Source organism: Melospiza melodia, chromosome W, assembly GCF_035770615.1.
Source record: "Melospiza melodia melodia isolate bMelMel2 chromosome W, bMelMel2.pri, whole genome shotgun sequence".
In the NCBI taxonomy this organism is placed as follows: domain Eukaryota; kingdom Metazoa; phylum Chordata; class Aves; order Passeriformes; family Passerellidae; genus Melospiza; species Melospiza melodia.
In genome coordinates, this window is record NC_086225.1 from 24339421 (window position 1) to 24357435 (window position 18015).

Consider the following 18015-nt stretch of genomic DNA (forward strand, 5'->3'; position numbering starts at 1 on the left):
ATCCATTCTGAATTAGGTGAAGTGCCGGGAAGAGGTGAGAGGTCTGTGGGGCCAAAAGCTGAAGGAAAGGCCGCATTCCAGAGACAGCAAGGAGACAGAGAAAGGAAAACAGAAATTACCGCAAGGTCGATCTGCCCCAGACCTAGGAATTCCTCTGATAAAGAAGAACTAGTGCTAAATGTCACGCGGAATGAATATGTATGAACTTATTGTGAAACTGTATGCATATGCATTTGGGAGGGGGATAAAAGAAGACCCGAGGTCTTCAGAGGTACGCTTGCCTATTGGGGAGGCTTGCGTCCGGCACGTGTCGTAATAAAGCATACCGAACTTTACAACTTTTACGAAGTTGTGAGGTTTCATCTTTTCTCCGCAAAACATTCTTGGCGAGCCAGGCAGGAGAAGGAGATACTTTTCGTCTCCATCTCTGTCCCCGCAGGGGCAGGGAGGGGACCGACGGACTCCTAGGCGCGCCCCAGGATTTTCCTGGTGGGGCTCCGCTCGTCTCGGCTTGCCTCCTGCTGGGACAGACAAGGACCTGCTGGCCTGCAGAGGAAGATACGGTATGTACTGAGGGGCCCCCGGGGGGGAGGAAGAAGAGCAAGAGAGTAAATCACCCAGAGACCCAGAGACGTCTGGGATCAGCTGATAGAGCAGCTGAGTTCAGCTGATAGAGCAGCTGAAAACTGTATTAGAGACGGGGTTCATCGATTCTGATAGAGCGGAACCGCTAGCAGCTCTGGGGGTGGGCTGGGTGAACCCGTGTATGCGTGTATTGGGGTCCATTGTTCTGATAGGGCAGAGCTGGACCCGCATATGTTTTCTTTGCCTGTGTGTGTGAGTGGTGTCCGGACACTGTGTGGCTGTATGTTGCATTGTGTGATCAGCGCGCTGTGTTTGTAATCGTGCAAGTGTATAAAGTGTATGTTGTATAAAAGAGAGCAGATCCATAGTGCTCTACTGTGCGGGGGGGGAGTCCTACCCACCGCCGGAAAGGCAGAGTAAGTGCCGGCCGAAGCAGGCTGCGCGGGGGGGGGAAGCCCTACCCGCCGCTGGAGAGGCTGAGTAAACATCGGCCGGAGCAGGCTGTGGGGGCGGGGAGCGCCCGACAGAGAAAACAGAGGAAAACAGAGTAAACTGTAGAAAAGTGTGGGTGAGAACGGTTGTTGAATAAAGGTGGTAAATTGTGGTGTAGGTTGTGTACACTCTCACCGTGGCTAGACGAACCCGAGGGGTTCCTCTGCCTCAGTGGTTTGGACTCGACCCCTGGGAGTTTGTGAATCCGGTGAATTATTGGATAGATAGGGGAGACGAACGAGTTCATTTAGAGGGGCTCTACCGGACTTCAGCTGGCACTCTCGTAAGTCTGGACTGGGAACAGCTTGCCGTAGAGGATTTAGAGCTCCCTGTAATAAATGGAATAGCTTGCCTTTGCGGGAAATTTCCAGTAGCCTTTGGTGCATCAAGGGGCTGGCACGCTGTGTGGGTGTTATTAGAGTGCATAGTTTGTGGGAAACGCTGGTATTGCTGTTCCAGCAGGCGACGGGGCACTTGCCCCAAGTGTAAGTTAGAGGTTTCTCATCAAACTGATTCAGAGTCTAAGATCTTAAAGCTTTTGTGTGGAAAATCGCATCTGGTACCTGCCACTTGGAGTGTGTGGGAGGAGGACTGGGAAGCTACTGTGAAGTCCTGTGAAAAGAGATTTGGGTGGAAGCGAGAGAGGGCAAGAAGGAAATAATGGGAACCAACCAGAGCAAGGAAGTTCCACGGGCTAGCCCCTTAGGGTGCATCTTGGCCCACTGGAAGGAAATCACTAGCCGGGGGGGCTCTGAGAATAAAAAGGATTTAATCCAGTATTGCACACGCTGGTGGCCCTTGTACAGGTTAGGGGACAGAGCAAGGTGGCCACCCACTGGAACCCTAGACTATAATACTTTACTGCAGTTAATGTTGTTTTTAAGACGGGAAGGTAAATGGGATGAGGTTTCATATGCTGATATGTTTTTTGTTTTAAGGAATCACCAAGAGTGGCAAAAGGACTGTGGGATTAAATCACCCTCAGACCCACTGGTCTTGGCCCTCGAAAAAGATAACAAGGCAAAGAGAGGGCAAATCAAACGCTGTTGTTCAGCATGCAGTATAGGACAACGGTGTATGAGATCGGATAAGGTCTATCGTTCTGAGGAGCAAGAACGAGACTCATTTGAGTGGGTGAAAGGTCCTCCAGCTCCTCCCCGGGGGGGGGAGGCGGAGGAGATTGAGGCTGAAACCGAGGATGAGGAGGAAGGGAACTTCCCCAAAAAGGAGGAGGACTCAGGTGGGGAGGGCACATCTACTAGAACCCACCCTACGCGTGGGAGTCCAATTGCATCTAGAACTAGGAGGCAAGTAGTGCTACAGGCCCCTCTGTGACAGGCAGTGGGACCAGAAGGGACCAAATTGATGATCAAAGTGCCATTTACCACCCTTGATTTAGAAGCATGGGAAAGGATTGCAAGGAATTATCGTGTTGACCCGATACTCACTGCCAAACGCTTACGATATGTTATCAAACAACACAATCCAGACTGGGCTGACATCCAGCTGCTACTAGATGCTTTCACTGAGACTGAGAAACAGCTGATCTTAAAGACAGCAGGGAATTTGGCAGAGGATTACTGTAAGGCCACACAGCTGGACGTAAAAGAACATTTCCCCCTCCAAGATCCAGAATGGGATCCTAATGTGTCGGCAGAGGTAAAGAAATTAACAGAGTATCAAGAGTGGATAGCAACAGGGGTAGAAAGAGCTATTCCAAAAACCATAAACTGGTCTGCCTTATATTCCCTTAAGCAGGGGCCTTCTGAGACTCCATCTGAATTCCTAGAGCGTTTGAGGGATGCTATGCGTTGTCATACATCATTAGATCCGGAGTCTGAGATAGGGATAAATCAACTAGTTAATTCATTTTTGGGGCAGTCTGCTGGAGATATCAGACGTAAACTTCAGAAAATTCGGGGACCAGATGGGAGGAATCTCGAAGCCTTGTTAGAGGAAGCCTGGAGAGTATTTAGTAACCGGGAGGAAGGATATAAACAGGGAATGAAAAGGTTGGTGGCAGTGGTACAGGAGGAAAGGCAGAGGAAATACAACCAGAGACCGCCGAGACAGGGACCACCTCAGCTGGACAGGAACCAGTGTGCAATCTGCAAAAGAATTGGTCACTGGAAAGGCCAATGCCCAGAACGAAGAAGGATTAACCAGCAGATGGCTGCACGCGTACAAGACAACTGAGGAGGACCAGGGGATTCTACCCCAGCGGATCCACTGGTTATAACAATGAGGCTGGGGGAAGAAGGGAGAAGGGTGGAATTTTTGGTTGACACGGGGGCTACATATTCAGTTCTAAATAAGGCTTTAGTACCTGTGGAAAATGATTATGTTGTAGTGCAGGGGGCAACTGGCCAGTCTGAAAGGGCATATTTTTGTAAACCTTTGAGGTATAAATTGGGAAAACAATGGGGTATTAATAAATTCTTGTACATGCCTAACTCACCAAGAGCACTCTTAGGGAGAGATTTATTGGAACAGTTACAAGCAACCATTACATTCAAAAAGGGGGAAATTACTCTGGAGGTAAATGATCAAAAATACATAGAGTTATTAAGTTTAACTCTGACAGCTATTGGCATTAAGGAAGAAATTGATGAAGAAATACTGAGTCAGGTATTTCCTGGGGTGTGGGCCTCTGATGTGCCAGGGAGGGCGAAAAATGCCTCTCCCATAATAATCAAACTCAAGGAGGGGGCGCAACCAGTGAGAATCAAGCAGTACCCCCTAAAGAAAGAGGATAGGGAAGGAATCAGCCCAATAATTGAAAATTTTCTGCGGTTATGATTACTGAAAGAATGCCAATCTGATTTCAATACCCCCATCTTACCTGTTCGGAAACCTGATGGGTCATACCGGATAGTACAGGATTTGAGGGCTGTCAATAAAATAACAGAAGATCTGTATCCGGTGGTAGCCAATCCATACACTTTATTAACTTGCCTAACACCTGAGCTAACCTGGTTTACTGTTTTAGATCTAAAGGATGCCTTCTTTTGCCTCCCCATCCATGAAGCCAGCCAAAAAATTTTTGCATTTGAATGGGAAGGCACACCAAAAAGTGAGCTCAGAATTGGAAGAAGGAAATGAGCTGGCGGATAGAGAGGCAAAAGAAGCAGCAAAAGGTGAGGTAGCTACTGAAGGAGCCCTTATTCCAGATGGACAAATCTCCCTTGAAGGTAAGCCAGAATACAACAAGAGAGATAGGAAATTAATTGAAGATCAAAAAGGGACGTATAACCAAGAAGGGTGGGCTACCATTGAAAAGAAGCTGGTAATCCCTTCCCATCTATTGTGGTCACTAGTAAAGGAGGAACACCAGAAAACGCACTGGGGAATAGATGCCCTATACACCTATCTGATTGAAAGAATTGTTGCTAGGAATTTATATGCCACTATTACTCAGGTGACCCGACAGTGTGATCTTTGCCTCCAGACTAACCCCAAAAACACCCCCAGACCGAAACTCGGTCAGATTGGGAGAGGCCATGGGCCTGGACAGCAGTGGCAAATTGACTTTTCAGAACTCCCAAGGAAAGGGGGGTATCGGTATTTGCTGGTATTGACAGATACATTTTCAGGGTGGCCAGAAGCGTTCCCCACCAGAACTGTCAAAGCTCGAGAGGTGACCAGAGTATTATTACAAGAAATAATACCACGCTTCGGAGTTCCAGCCACAATATCCTCAGATAGAGGATCACATTTCATTTCCAAAATAGTACAACAGATTAGTAGCCACCTAGGCATAGACTGGGAACTCCACACTCCATACCGCCCCCAATCAAGCGGCCAGGTGGAGAAGATGAATCATTTGATTAAACAGCAAATCATAAGACTGGGGCAGGAAGCTAATCTACCTTGGCCCCAGGCTCTTCCAATAGCACTGTTGCGAATTCGAACGAAACCTCGAGCTAAAGAAAAGTTAAGCCCTTTTGAAATACTCTATGGAAGACCATATGGAATACAAAAGGGAGTGTCCACCCATATTGGAGAGGTAACACTAGCCACCTACATGGTGGCTTTAAACAAACAGCTCAAGGAAATTGAGAAACATGTGGCTGGAACTCGGAGCAGGGAATTAGATGGGCCAGTACATAATATACAACCTGGAGATTATGTATATGTTAAGTCTCTTACAGAAAAGACCTTGGAACCACAGTGGGAAGGACCATTCCAAGTGCTTCTCACCACCTTCACTGCAATCAAAATCAAGGAGCAGAACGCCTGGATTCATCACTCTCGGGTGAAGAAGGCCCAGAAACCTCTTGAGGAGTGACGCCAGGAGACGATGAACTGAGACTAAAACTTACTCGGGCAAAATGAGTATATTGCGGTCGGGAGTAGCTCATATTTTAGTTTGTAGAATTGTTTTGTATGTAATCATAACTAAGGTTTTAGAACTTGAAAGTACTTTTATTCAGAGCAATGCTGAATGGCCTTGGTCCCAGGCGTTTAATCAGTATACTGGATCCATGGGAAAACCTTCTGAGATAAAGGATTTAAACCTATCCACTGTGGTAATTCATGGAGATCAGGTATATGGGGAGCAGGAATGGCAGGAACGGAGGCTGTGGACACTTCAAGGGATCAGAGGAGAAGAAATTAAGGTAGGATGCCGGATGATAAATGGGACAGCTTACGAGAGACCAAATGAGATTAGTGTCTCAACCTCTCCTGGTGTACATGAACGCCAGAAAATCTGTGATAGCCTAAATGAATCAGACTGCTGGTGTAATTTCACCTTAATACAGCCTGTAGAAATAACTTGCCTTTGGGCACAGGAAGATATCGGGCTTTCATTTAAATTCAAAATAGATACTACACCTTTTACCACAGCAGAACCCTATACAGCCCACACCAAGACTCAAATAGTTCAGACTCAACCCAAACTTGAACCTGAGGTGTATGGGGTAGGCCCCTATGTAGTAAGGAATGTGGGTGAGCAGCAACTATTATTCAATCCAGAATGGTCTCTCAAACGTGTGGAGTTGATAATGCAAATTAACATCTCAAAAATCCAACCAGCCTGCTCCTCCTTCCTAAAAACTTCATTTGGGGGCTGGACAGCATGGTTACAAAAACAGGCATACCTCAGAAACAGAACAAGAAGGGATCTAATTGGCATATTAGGGACAGGATTAGGAGTTTTAAATGGAATTGATTCAGAAATACTGATGAATAGACTGGCCACTGCAGCAGGTAGCCTAACAAAATTGAAGCAACCCTTGCAGTCATCTCTATTGGCATTAGGAACTAGCCAGTGGCAGATTTCGAAAGTTCTGTCAAAATGGGAAACGGCCGGGGACCAAGACCACAAACTGATAGTAGAAGCACTTGGTACAGTTCAAGATAATGTGTCCTTAGCTTTCAGTTGTATACAAGCACAGTTATGGATGCAGGCAACAGCAGCTCTGATCATACGGGAAGGGGGTGAAGGTAATTTTCCAGCTGAAATTCGGAAGGTTGTGTGGGACAATGCAATTGATTTTGAAAGGAAATTTCAGTCCTGGTGGACTATGGTGAATTTCACCTATGATCCTGTTTCTAATGTGGCAACTGCCTTTGTGCTTACCATACGTAATGCCACTGTTTATGTTATCCATCCCATCATCGCCCTAGGATTAAACCATGAAAAAACCATACTCTATCCCTCAGAACATAGAGTATGGGCACGAAAGATGAATGGAAAGTGGCAGACAGTAAACTTAGAATCCTGCATTACTAGAGAACAGATGGGATTCATTTGCGAAGGCAATACTATTAATGCTCAGAATGTGTGTTTGGACAGTGAACAGAGTATTTGTCACTTTGAAATTCATCCAGTCACTGACCAGAGAACTGTGCTCGTATATACTGGAAAAGGGTGTGTGTGTCTAAGGACTGCCTGTGCTGCAGTAAATATTGATAGCAATGATGTCATTCTGTCTAGTAAAAATCATTCTAACTTCTGTATTTGTAATTTTGTTAAGATTATGGGGTGTGATTTTTCGTACTTGGCCCCAGTGACATCCCACCAGCTGATTAAAGCTAATTACACAATGTATCACAGACTACCACCTACCCCTATTGGGATGAACCTTACATTAGTGAAACAATCAATTGAGCACCAAGACTTATTGGAAATCCTGAAGGAAATCCAAGAAAGTGGAAAGAAAACCTTAATTACTGTCCAACACGATACAAAGGAGATAACCAGGGTTCTACAGAGAATAAAACAAAATATGGATCATCACTGGTGGGATGTGATCTTTGGGTGGTCACCAACTGCGAATGGAATCTTTAATAAGTTGTGTCACCCCATTGTAGTTTTACGAATATTAGTTGGGATAAGTTTAGGACTATCTATTACATTGTTAATTTGGAACTGTAGGATGCTACAACGAATAGCTGTACTAACATCTTTGTCAAACGTGCATGGTGAAGCGTTAAAAGACACCTATTGTCGCGGGGTTTTCCTTAAGTAAAAGAATTTACTTATTTCCTAGGAAAGGGGGGAATGAGACAAAGTGGGGATCCATTCTGAATTAGGTGAAGTGCCGGGAAGAGGTGAGAGGTCTGTGGGGCCAAAAGCTGAAGGAAAGGCCGCATTCCAGAGACAGCAAGGAGACAGAGAAAGGAAAACAGAAATTACCGCAAGGTCGATCTGCCCCAGACCTAGGAATTCCTCTGATAAAGAAGAACTAGTGCTAAATGTCACGCGGAATGAATATGTATGAACTTATTGTGAAACTGTATGCATATGCATTTGGGAGGGGGATAAAAGAAGACCCGAGGTCTTCAGAGGTACGCTTGCCTATTGGGGAGGCTTGCGTCCGGCACGTGTCGTAATAAAGCATACCGAACTTTACAACTTTTATAAAGTTGTGAGGTTTCTTCTTTTCTCCGCAAAACACCTCCACATTTAATTTCAGGAGGTTGGGAGACAGCACATGTTGACAGATGACAAAGGATGGAGAAGTGAGAGACTTTGCTTGCTAAAGGGCATCTCTACCACCCACACTATACTTGGCACAGAAACTACCAGATTATGAAGATAGACATGGGTATCACATGCAGTTCACAGAAAACCAAATACTCTTGAGACCGAGGCAATGAACACACATGGAAACTGAAGGAAGAGATTCTATTTCAGACTTAATTCCTGTCAAAAGACTGTTTTGTTTATACAGCTAGGCCTTGCTTCTCAAGACCTACTGCATGAAAGCCTCCTGCTATGTAACTATGAATAATAACAGAACATCTGAAATGAAAAAACAAAACAAACAAAACCAAAAAACACTGTCCCTTGCAGGTCAGATCATTGAGTGTGGCTTTCACAAAAAAAAAAAAAATCAACAAAAAAAATCCCAAAAAACCAAAACTTTAGGCAAAGAAATAATCACACCTAGTTATATACTTTGAGATTTTAGAGCTGCTTGATCTATACATTCTCTACAATGCTCAATTCATTTTTGTGGCACTAATGAACCTGCAAAGAACAGGTTTGGGATTTTGCACTTAGTCAATTAGAATTTCATATATGATATTGAAACCTCAGCCAATTAAGTTGGGCCACTAACTCCAGCAGAGAGAGCATTACCTAAGGAGCATGATGTCCTCCATTTATTAATCACATACTATATTATTTTAATATTTTCCTATAAAGGGATGCTTTGGAAATATGAAATCTGAAACATGACAGAGTGTGGCCATAGCTCTCTTCACAGAGAGCAGCAGGCACAACTTTCCCAGGATTTTTCCCGGGGAAGGCTGTGAGAAAGCTCAGAGAAAAACAATTCTTATCTTAATCTCTGCACCTGTTGTTGTGCACATGTGGAATGTGTTATGGAGATTGTTTACCAAAAGGAAGCTTCTTAATCCTACTCTGGTGATGGTGGTTTTGATTGATTAACCGATTAGGTCAAAGCTGTGTTGTGATTGTTTGTAAGGGTCACGGGTTTCTCTTTAGTATAGTAGTAGTATAGTATTAGTGTAGTGTAGTGTAGTGTAGTGTAGTGTAGTATAGTATGGTATAGTATAGTATAGTATAGCATAGCTTAGCTTAATAAAGCATTTGTTCAGCCTTCTGCAATCACGGAGTCAAGGCTCTTTATTCCCCGTGTTGAGGATGCCCTGCCACAATAACACAGTCCGAACAGATTTCCAATTTTGCTAAAGCATGTAAAGATACATCAGCAAGGGAAGTTATTTAAACACTAAAAACAGATTTAGAGTGGGAAAAAAAATTACAAACTGGAAAAGCAGAAGAATATTCCTGAAGATCTATTTTTTTTTTTTTTCAGTTTGGAACATTTCTAGCTACTTTGAAGAATATCTGGAGTTTAACCATAGTTTTTAGTTTTGTAGCAACTTTTTGAAGTCACAGAATCATTAGGGATGGAAGGAACTTCTGGAGATCATCCAGTCCAACCCCCTGCTAAGGCACAGCCACCCAGAGCAGGTGACACAGGAACATGTCCAGGTGGGTCTTGAATGTCTCCAGAGGGGGAGACTTTGTGACCTCCCTGGGCAGCCTGTTCCAGTGCTCTGCAACCCTCAACATAAAGAAGTTCTTCCTCATGTTGAGGTACAACTTCTTGTGTTGAAGTTTATGGCCATTGCTCCTCATCCTGTTACTGGGCATCACTGAAAAGAGTCTGGCACCATCCTCTTGGCACCTGCCTTTGAGATATTTATATGCATTAATTGAGATCCCCTCTCGGTCTTCTCTTCTCTAGACTAAACAGGCCCAGCTCCCACAGTCTCTCCTCATAAGAGAGATGCTCCAGACCCAAGTCAGAAGCACAGAACCATACATAAAACCAAATGGTAAAAGACTGAGCACAATAAAAATAGAGTCTTACTAGCAAGTTTTGCCAGGCATGTTAGCTACCATTTAGCAAAGCTAACATCATTCATTAACTTTACATTTGCAGGACAGGAAGAAAGATCAAACCCTAATGTTGCTTGCCATGCTGCAAAGAGTTGTTAATCGCTCTATGTGGATTAGACAGATCCTGCATGAGATCCTGCATGCCTCATGTTCAGGTTTCAGACCATACGCATAGTGCCATGTTTTCAGATGAGAATGGGTGATCATTAAGCATTACCTTTATTCAAAATTAATTGTGCACAAATTGGAATCCACACCTAATTATTTCCTAATATATTCCTTGGCTATCTACATACTTCAGTTATGGTGTCATTTGGGGGTAGAATAATTAACAGCAAGAAGCAAAAGATAGGTGGCACTTACTGTGTTGCATTTTGTCCCACACACCACTTGCCGATGGTTCAGCCACTGGGAGGCAAATACTTTATTAAGGATTCCAAGGTGAAATTCTCTCTCCTTCAAGAGGCTGGGAAGCTGCTGGGCTGCATATCCATGCAACAAGCGGTGATAGCTGGACTCATTCTGCATCCTGACCTCTCTACCTTTCAGGTAGTACACCACAGACCTTTTCACCCGGTGGAGTCTTTTCCTTTTGTGAACCGAGTGATCCCACCCATACTGTGGAAAAGAAGCATTAAACTTAGATAAAGCGACTAGAACAAACTTAAGACACAAGCCATCTAAATTCAAATATATTCTCAGCAAAATACTAAAGCCTTCCACACTACCCATATAATACCATACACGAAGATTAACTCATAAATTGTGATAAAGCCTTCAGCAACATAAAATCAAGCATAAATATTTGCTAAAGAAGTAACACTGCCATAATACTGAAAACAATCCACCCCGGCTCGGCACCGTTGGGACACCAAAAGCTTATAGAAACAAGAGGAAGCCAAGAAGCACTTTAAACGGAAAAGCCCCGACAGCCTCCTGGCGTGAGCTCGGCAGGTTTAGAGGTGACACCGCGGGGGCCATCTGATATTGACCGCGCCGTTCATCGGCCTCCTCCGGCCCGGCCTGGCGTTGCCTCGCAGTAACGCTCAGCTCTGGGGCGGCGGGGACTCGGCGGTTACGGGCCGAACAGAGAGCTCCCGGAGCTACCGGGGCAGAGAGCAGAGACGGGGGGAGGCTGCCCGCTGTATCTCACCGACAGCCACCGTGGCCGGGACTACTCCTTCCCACCATCTCCCCCCGAGGACACCTTCCCAAGGCACCGAAAGACCCCGCCCTTTGCCCCTACCTCAACCGGGCACCGGGACACGGCGACCCCCAGTCAGGGTCACCCCAGGCACCGCCATATAGACTTCTGCCCTCATACACCCATTCCCGCCCCTCAGCCTACCTGCTCCCCCTGGAGCCCCCCGGCGGCAGCCGTCGCCGCTTTCCGCTTCCTGCTAACTGTTTTCCGGGCCATAGGAGTAGGAGAAGAAGAAGAAGAAGAAGAAGAAGAAGAAGAAGAAGAAGAAGAAGAAGAAGAAGAAGAAGGAGGAGGAGGAGGAGGAGGAGGAGGAGGAGGAGGAGGAGGAGGAGGAGGAGGAGGAGAAGCCGAGAGCCCAACCTGGGCACCACATGGAGCAAGAGGAGGAGGGGGCCACCGGGGTACGGGGCAAATAAGTGCCGGGAGCCAGGCCCGGTCACTCTCTTCGTCACAGACCGTCCCGACTGCGCTTCACGACATTTTCTCCGAGATGTTTTTACGACAGTCACACCGTGCCTCTGCGACGGCTGTCCCACCCCTCCCGAGTCTCGTTTCCTAGCAACCGTAGGAAGGATAGCGGCGAGCTTGCCCACCCTCTGTGGCTGCCAGGCAGCGTGGCCCCGTCGGGGGCGGGGCGGCGCCCACAGCGGAGCTCGGAGCGAAGCTTCCCAGCTTCGCCACTTGTCCGTTCCCCGCTGCCCTGCACGAATCGGCGGCTCTCGCTGGCGGCCTCCCCGGGCCCTGTCAATTTAAGCATAGGAGAGGCCCTGTATAATCAACACTGTTTCTAGCTACTGTGTCGCAAATTAATTCTACCCCAGCCCAAACCAGCACAGTGATCTTTTACTGAGACAGCCTGTGAGCATATTCCTGTTGATTGTAACATGCACAATCTGAAGTTCTACATATCTCCTGTGGGAAAATCTGACCACAGTGATCGGGAAGATGTGTGCCAATGTCTTTACAAACAATTCTGTGGGTGAAGGTGTGGGTGTTAACGTCTTTGAAATGGGTCTTTATGTCTCTACTAACTTAGGGCAGCAGGTTTGTTACAGGGCCCAGACAGCTTGGCTTCTGAAACAGACAAGTGGGGTCTACACAAGGCTGAACTTCTGAACTTTGGGGTAAAACAGTAGGTTCAAGGGGGAATATGAGGTAGGTGGTTCGGGAAGGCTCTACTGATTTGCAGAAAGAAAAAATCTAACTCCACAACTTTGTAAAAGTTGTAAAGCCGGTATGTTTATTACAGTGCTGGACGGAACTGGGGATCGTTGTTCCCCCTAAAGGACATGAACACCCCTGAGAACTCCCAATCCTTTTTTATGTCCCTTACTCTGATTCATATGCATAGAATTTCACAATAGGTTTATACATATTCATTTAACTGATTTCACGTTACACTTGCAGCTAGTTTTTTTGGTTTTTTTTTTCAGAAAGTACAGAAAGAACTCCTGGGTCATCCTGCCCAGGCTCCTGCAGCCTCAGCCCTGGTCTCCGTCTGTTTCAAAGTTCATGGGGTCCCCCTCTTATCTCAGTCCTTCGGCTGAGGCAGTTTTTCGAGCATAATTTTTTTGCGAGAACAGGCAGTCTTGAACGCAGACCAAACAGCTATGATACAGACTTAATAATTCAAAGAGGCACATTTCACCTAAATCTGAAATGGATTTCTACTCTGAAAAATTTCCACTCTGCTTCAGTACCTTCCTAGTACCTCAGCCAGTGGGGAAAGGAAGAGGGGGCAACATGCAGCCAGGAATTTAGGATAAAAGGAGGCTGTGCCCACCAAAACCCAGAGAGAGAAAACCCCACGGGCATGTGAAAATCTAAAAAGTTTAATAAAGGACAATTGGAGACAAGGACCACAGAGCAAAGGGTATTAGGTTGGCTGAGTGCATCTTGGCACTTAGCCAAGACCACACCTGCTAGCTTGGAAACACCCTTTATATATTCTAATTTCTAATTACATCAGCCTGTTACATATTCATAGACCCTTATGCATAGTAAACTTTTTCCCCAAACTAGTTTACATGTTCCAAGAACTGTTCAGCATGACTCCTCCTTGGGTCTGCCCTTTTAGAGCATGCATATTCCTTGGTTGTGGTTTTCAGTCCACTCTTATCATCTCCAGTTTTTGGGCCTTGGTCCACACTGTCTTCAGACAGTGAGTGCTGATAGTTGGCATATCTGTAGCAGGTGTCTTCTTCATATGTTCATTGGATGTTATCCCATCCAAGCAGGCATTTTAACACAAGCATACTTATATCAGCTATTTCATTAAGCTTAATTAACAACAGAAATAAAAAATATATCTTTATAACAAAGTTACTTTAACATCACACACATAGAATCCATTTTAATATTTGCAAAAAGCAAATTTGCAAATATTTGCAAATATTATAACTTGTATCTATAACAGGCATGTGCTCCAGTGGACTCTCTCTCTTTATTCAAATAAAGTTGCAAGACTCCTCTGTCTCCTTTATGGACACTGGCTTTTCATAGCATGATTTTCCATACAACAATCATAAAACACCTCCTCCTCCCCTTCCACAGCTAGACCAGAGGAAATAATGCCTGGCACTGGCTTCACTTTGCAAAACTTCATCCCAGGTTTTCCTTAAAGAGACCCTTTTAAGTAGCTTGGCTTTATCATCTGGCTTCTCTGAGTGAATACAAGAGCCCAGTGCACAATGAGGTGCTTAGTCAAACTTTGAGGTACTCTTCTCCACCAAGAAACTCCCTTATTATAGGGGAAATAAAGGGCATACAAATATTTGTATGATTATGCTGCCTTAAAACTGATGTGGATGGATGTGTGCTTTTCCTTATGTTCACATGGATCATTAACTTTTTCCTATGCTTATAGAGGCAAAAATTAAGAGTAACCCAAACCAAATGATCACCAATGAGCAACACTGTGGAGAAAAGAAAAACAGGGAAATAAAGTGTGATGTACAGGCAGACTGAAAAGCAAGCCAGCTCCTGACCACCTGAAACCCTCTGGTGTCTCAAGTCACACAAAATCAGTAAACATACTATTTTCCTGAAAAATATGGCATTTCTTTTATGCCTTTTTTTGGTGTCTTTTCACCTAACAAACGTCAAAGACAAGGGTGCTGCAAAAAGTCAAATTGAAAAAAAAAACCAAAACAACCTAGAAAAGAACCTATCAGGCTTTCTAGCTTTTCTAGCTTTCCCTGAGGATAAACCACGTAAGGGATAATAGTCTTTAGCTGTTTTCAGTCGTGATTTACCATGATTAGTGCTCCTCTCTACATCCTCCCTCACACACATAACTACCGCCTGCATTTTGAACAAAAAGCCTTAATTTTGTACCAAGGCCCTCTCAAAAGACTGAACACCTGCTGCCAAAGCTGCTCTTGGGGGAAAGTGCTATGCTCCAGGGCATCCAGCAGGAGTGCCTCTTCAGCTCTGCCGGGCGGGCATGCAGCCCCTCGTGACGGGACCAAGGGCAGGTGTCGAGGCAGCCATCTCTGCTAAAGAAAGAGGCTGAGACGCATGGAGCAAAATGTCCCCTTAGGGCCCGGCTCGCCACCTTCATCCATCCTGGAGGAGTCTGTCGCTGTGCCCAGCTAGGAGAGGGACAGGAAGTGCTAGAGGAACGCCCGGACAGGGCCGGGGCCGGAAACAGACAGAAACAGACACAAAAACCTCCACATCGCTCTAGGCAGAAGGAAATAAAAGTATCCTCGTCCCACCCCTCTTCCGCTGAGGTGATGTCACCGTGAGCACCTCCTGATTGGCTGGGAAGGAGTAGGTGACCTCGCGGTGTGACGTCAGCGTGTCGTTGAGGAGGCGAGGTGGAGGGTAGGTAGACAACATGGCCTCTCCTGGTTGAGGGGTTGGGGGTGGTGATGCGGTGCGCGTTTCGTACTGGCGGGTGGTGGGCAGTGACCGCAGGGACAGCTGGAACCGCCAGGTGCCGCGCAGGTAACGAGCGGGCCGGTAGGGAATGGAAATGCAGATGCTGGTCTGGGTGAGGGGCGCAGCCGGCCGCTCCTCGGGCCCTCCGCCCCGCTGCCGGGTTAAATGTCGCTACCGCTTCTCCTTGTCCGGGGCGAGGGACCATCCGCGACCCCACCGTGATTTAGCTGATGTGACGTGCAGGCGGGGCGGCTACGGGGCCGCTGGCCTCTCAGGACCGGGGTTTGCATGTTTGGGGGCTGCTCCCCTGGCTGTGGAGGGGGTCGAGCCTGTGAGCGCTGCGTTACTGCATGGTCTTGCTCCGCCCTCACGGCCTCTCTGTATTGCTTTTGAAGTTACCCTTTAATGGAGGTGCTGTACTAGCTATGGGGAAGGGAATGAGACTGAGACGGTATGTGTGGTAACAACACCGTTGGACCGATTTCTTCAAGGCCGTGTGCCAGGATGGCGTTACGTTACAGTACCACCAACTGTACTGACTTCAGGTTTTTGTACATGCAGAGCTGTGATTCAAAAGTGTCACTGATACTTTAGATCACCATTGCAATTGGGTGATTTAAACTTTTTAGACTGTCCTAGTTTCAGCTGGGATAAAGTTAATTTTCTTCTCAGTAGCTGGTACAGTGCTGGGTTTTGGATTCAGTATGGGAATAATGCTGATAGCACACTGATGTTTTGGTTGTTGCTAAGTGGTGCTTACCCTGAGTCAAGGGCTTTTTAGTGTCTCAGGCTCTGCCAGTGGGTGGGTGCACAAGGAGCTGGGAGGGAGCATGGCCAAGACAGCTGACCTGAACTGGCCAAAGGGATATTCCATTCCATAGAATGTCATTCTCATTATATAAACTGAGGGAGTTGGCTGGGAGCTACCAATCGCTTCTCGGGGACTGGCTGGATATGGGTCAGTGGGTGGTAATTGAACCGTGCAGTTTCTCTTGGGTTTTATTCCCCTTTCTCTTTTTCTTCATCATTATTATAATACTTGAAACTTCAAAAGGAAAACCAAGGAAATCTTATGTATAAGATATGTGAATGAATAAATGTTAGTTTCTCTTTAGTGAATTAAACTTCAATTTTCAGACTACTGTAAGAGTACACTGATTAGGTGGGAGACTTACTGTATAGTTTATGTTGATGGATTAAAAAATTAATGATAAAAAATCATCAAAACCACGTGGAAAAGTTCGATCTCCATTGTTTACATGGTGTTTTGCAGTGCCTGGTACTTATCCTAGAGACAAAAATCTCTAACAGAATAGGAGTCGGGTTTCTGAACCAATCCAGCAGACTACATCTAATTCTGTCACACTGGCAGCCATAGCTGTTTTGGCTGGTGCTGGTGGCAAAAGTCCTATAATGTCACAGAACTTATCATCTTAGTTATTCTCTTTTTTAATTGTATAAGGTTATGATTTTGTGTTGTTTCCACAAACTTTAGGGATTGATAATTCAGGACATTCAATATTGTTGTCAATTTCCAGTCTATATCATAAGTTTTTGACATCAACTTGTTCTCGTATTTTACACTTAGTGCTGGGTTAAATATTTTGATAAACTAAATTTCTAACAGATTAATTTTACTTATTAGACAAAACTGCTATCCAGCCTTCTCTGGCATTTTGTTTCTAACATAATAACTCCCAGTCTTTCCAATCATAAATTCCAAAGCTTCAGCTGTTGTTTTACAATGATGCCTAAAGGCATGACTATCTATTTAAAATTGATCTGTGCAATTCAGATCAATGTCAGTGTAAAGAAGGTCTAATGGAGCTGTAATTGAAAAGCTCTGAAAGAGGTTTTTAAAAACGATTTTTTGAAGAAAAGGTAAAGAAGGGTGAGCCCACAGTTGTTGTGTGTTAACTACTTAGGTAGGTAATCTTCTCTAGTAAGCAAGTTCATTGCTTCATGCTTTGACCCCATGACTTGGTTTGAATAACCTTGGGTTCTGTGTCCCTAATGACCTTTTGCAGTCAGTATAGTCTTGTATGAGGTCTCCTAAGAGAAACTGAACGTTGGGACTTTTCCCTCGCTTAAATGATCAGATTTATTCCAAATCCTTGCTTGCATAGGGAAGGCATTTTCTTTAATGTGAAGAAATACTCTCTTTCCTGTGGTTGGGAAATTTTGAAAGAACAGCTTTAATGTCCAGACTTGATAATGATGGGGGGTTTTTTTGTGTGTTTTCCCTTTTTTGTAAGGCTACAAGGTCTTTTTGGAATCCTTTAAGCTTGCAATGTACTTGAAACATGGAAGTGTTTAAAAGGGGAAGCAGAATATAATTTCTCTGACATTGGTTTAAATCTTTTCTGGAGGGGAAAGCAGATTGGTTCAAAATGCCAATGTTGCGTTAGTAGTGCTACAGTTTTTAACTAACTGAGTTAAAATGGAAATTCTGAGCTTATGTTTTCTCAACTACATTTTGTATCAGAAATTCTTACACCAGAGTAACATTTTAAGTGGGCATATCAGAAGAACATGAGTCCTATACAAGAAGCAGTCAGTTCTTCGGCTGGAAGATGGTCTGAATATACTTAAGCTGCTTAGCTATTAGTAGATGTTTTCATGGAAGCTAGTAAAGAGTTATGAGCTCCTGGTTAGTCTGGTTTATGTTGCTGAAGATCAGCATTCATGATAACTATCTACTAGATTATGTGAAAGATTTGATTTAAGCCCTTTCCTAATGTATATGTTTGTGCTTGCACCATTTGGCATCTCTAGGCTAGCAGCAGATGAAGTCATGACTGAAATGACTGGTGAAGTTTGTTCCCTGAGTTTGTGAGGTTGGATTTCTAAGAGTATGCATATGACCAGTTATGCTAAGTGTTAGCAGCATGCTTAATCTAGACATAGAGATTGTGCTTTTTTGTTTAACTTGATTTGTTTCATCAATTCTGAACTCTAAATTAAA

The 18015-nt window shown here is 44.9% G+C and overlaps 1 protein-coding gene across 1 annotated transcript in view; it reads right to left on the reverse strand.

Moving 5' to 3' along the window:
* Positions 1–11381, reverse strand: part of LOC134431499 (DDB1- and CUL4-associated factor 12-like) — a 63367-nt gene extending 51986 nt beyond the window's left edge. Inside the window, exons 1-2 of the mRNA XM_063179508.1 lie at positions 11310–11381; positions 10325–10579 (exon numbers count right to left, since the gene is read on the reverse strand). Of these exons, the coding sequence (XP_063035578.1) occupies positions 10325–10579; positions 11310–11381 (327 nt within the window). The remainder of the gene's footprint in view (positions 1–10324; positions 10580–11309) is intronic.
* Positions 11382–18015: the final 6634 nt, after the last annotated feature.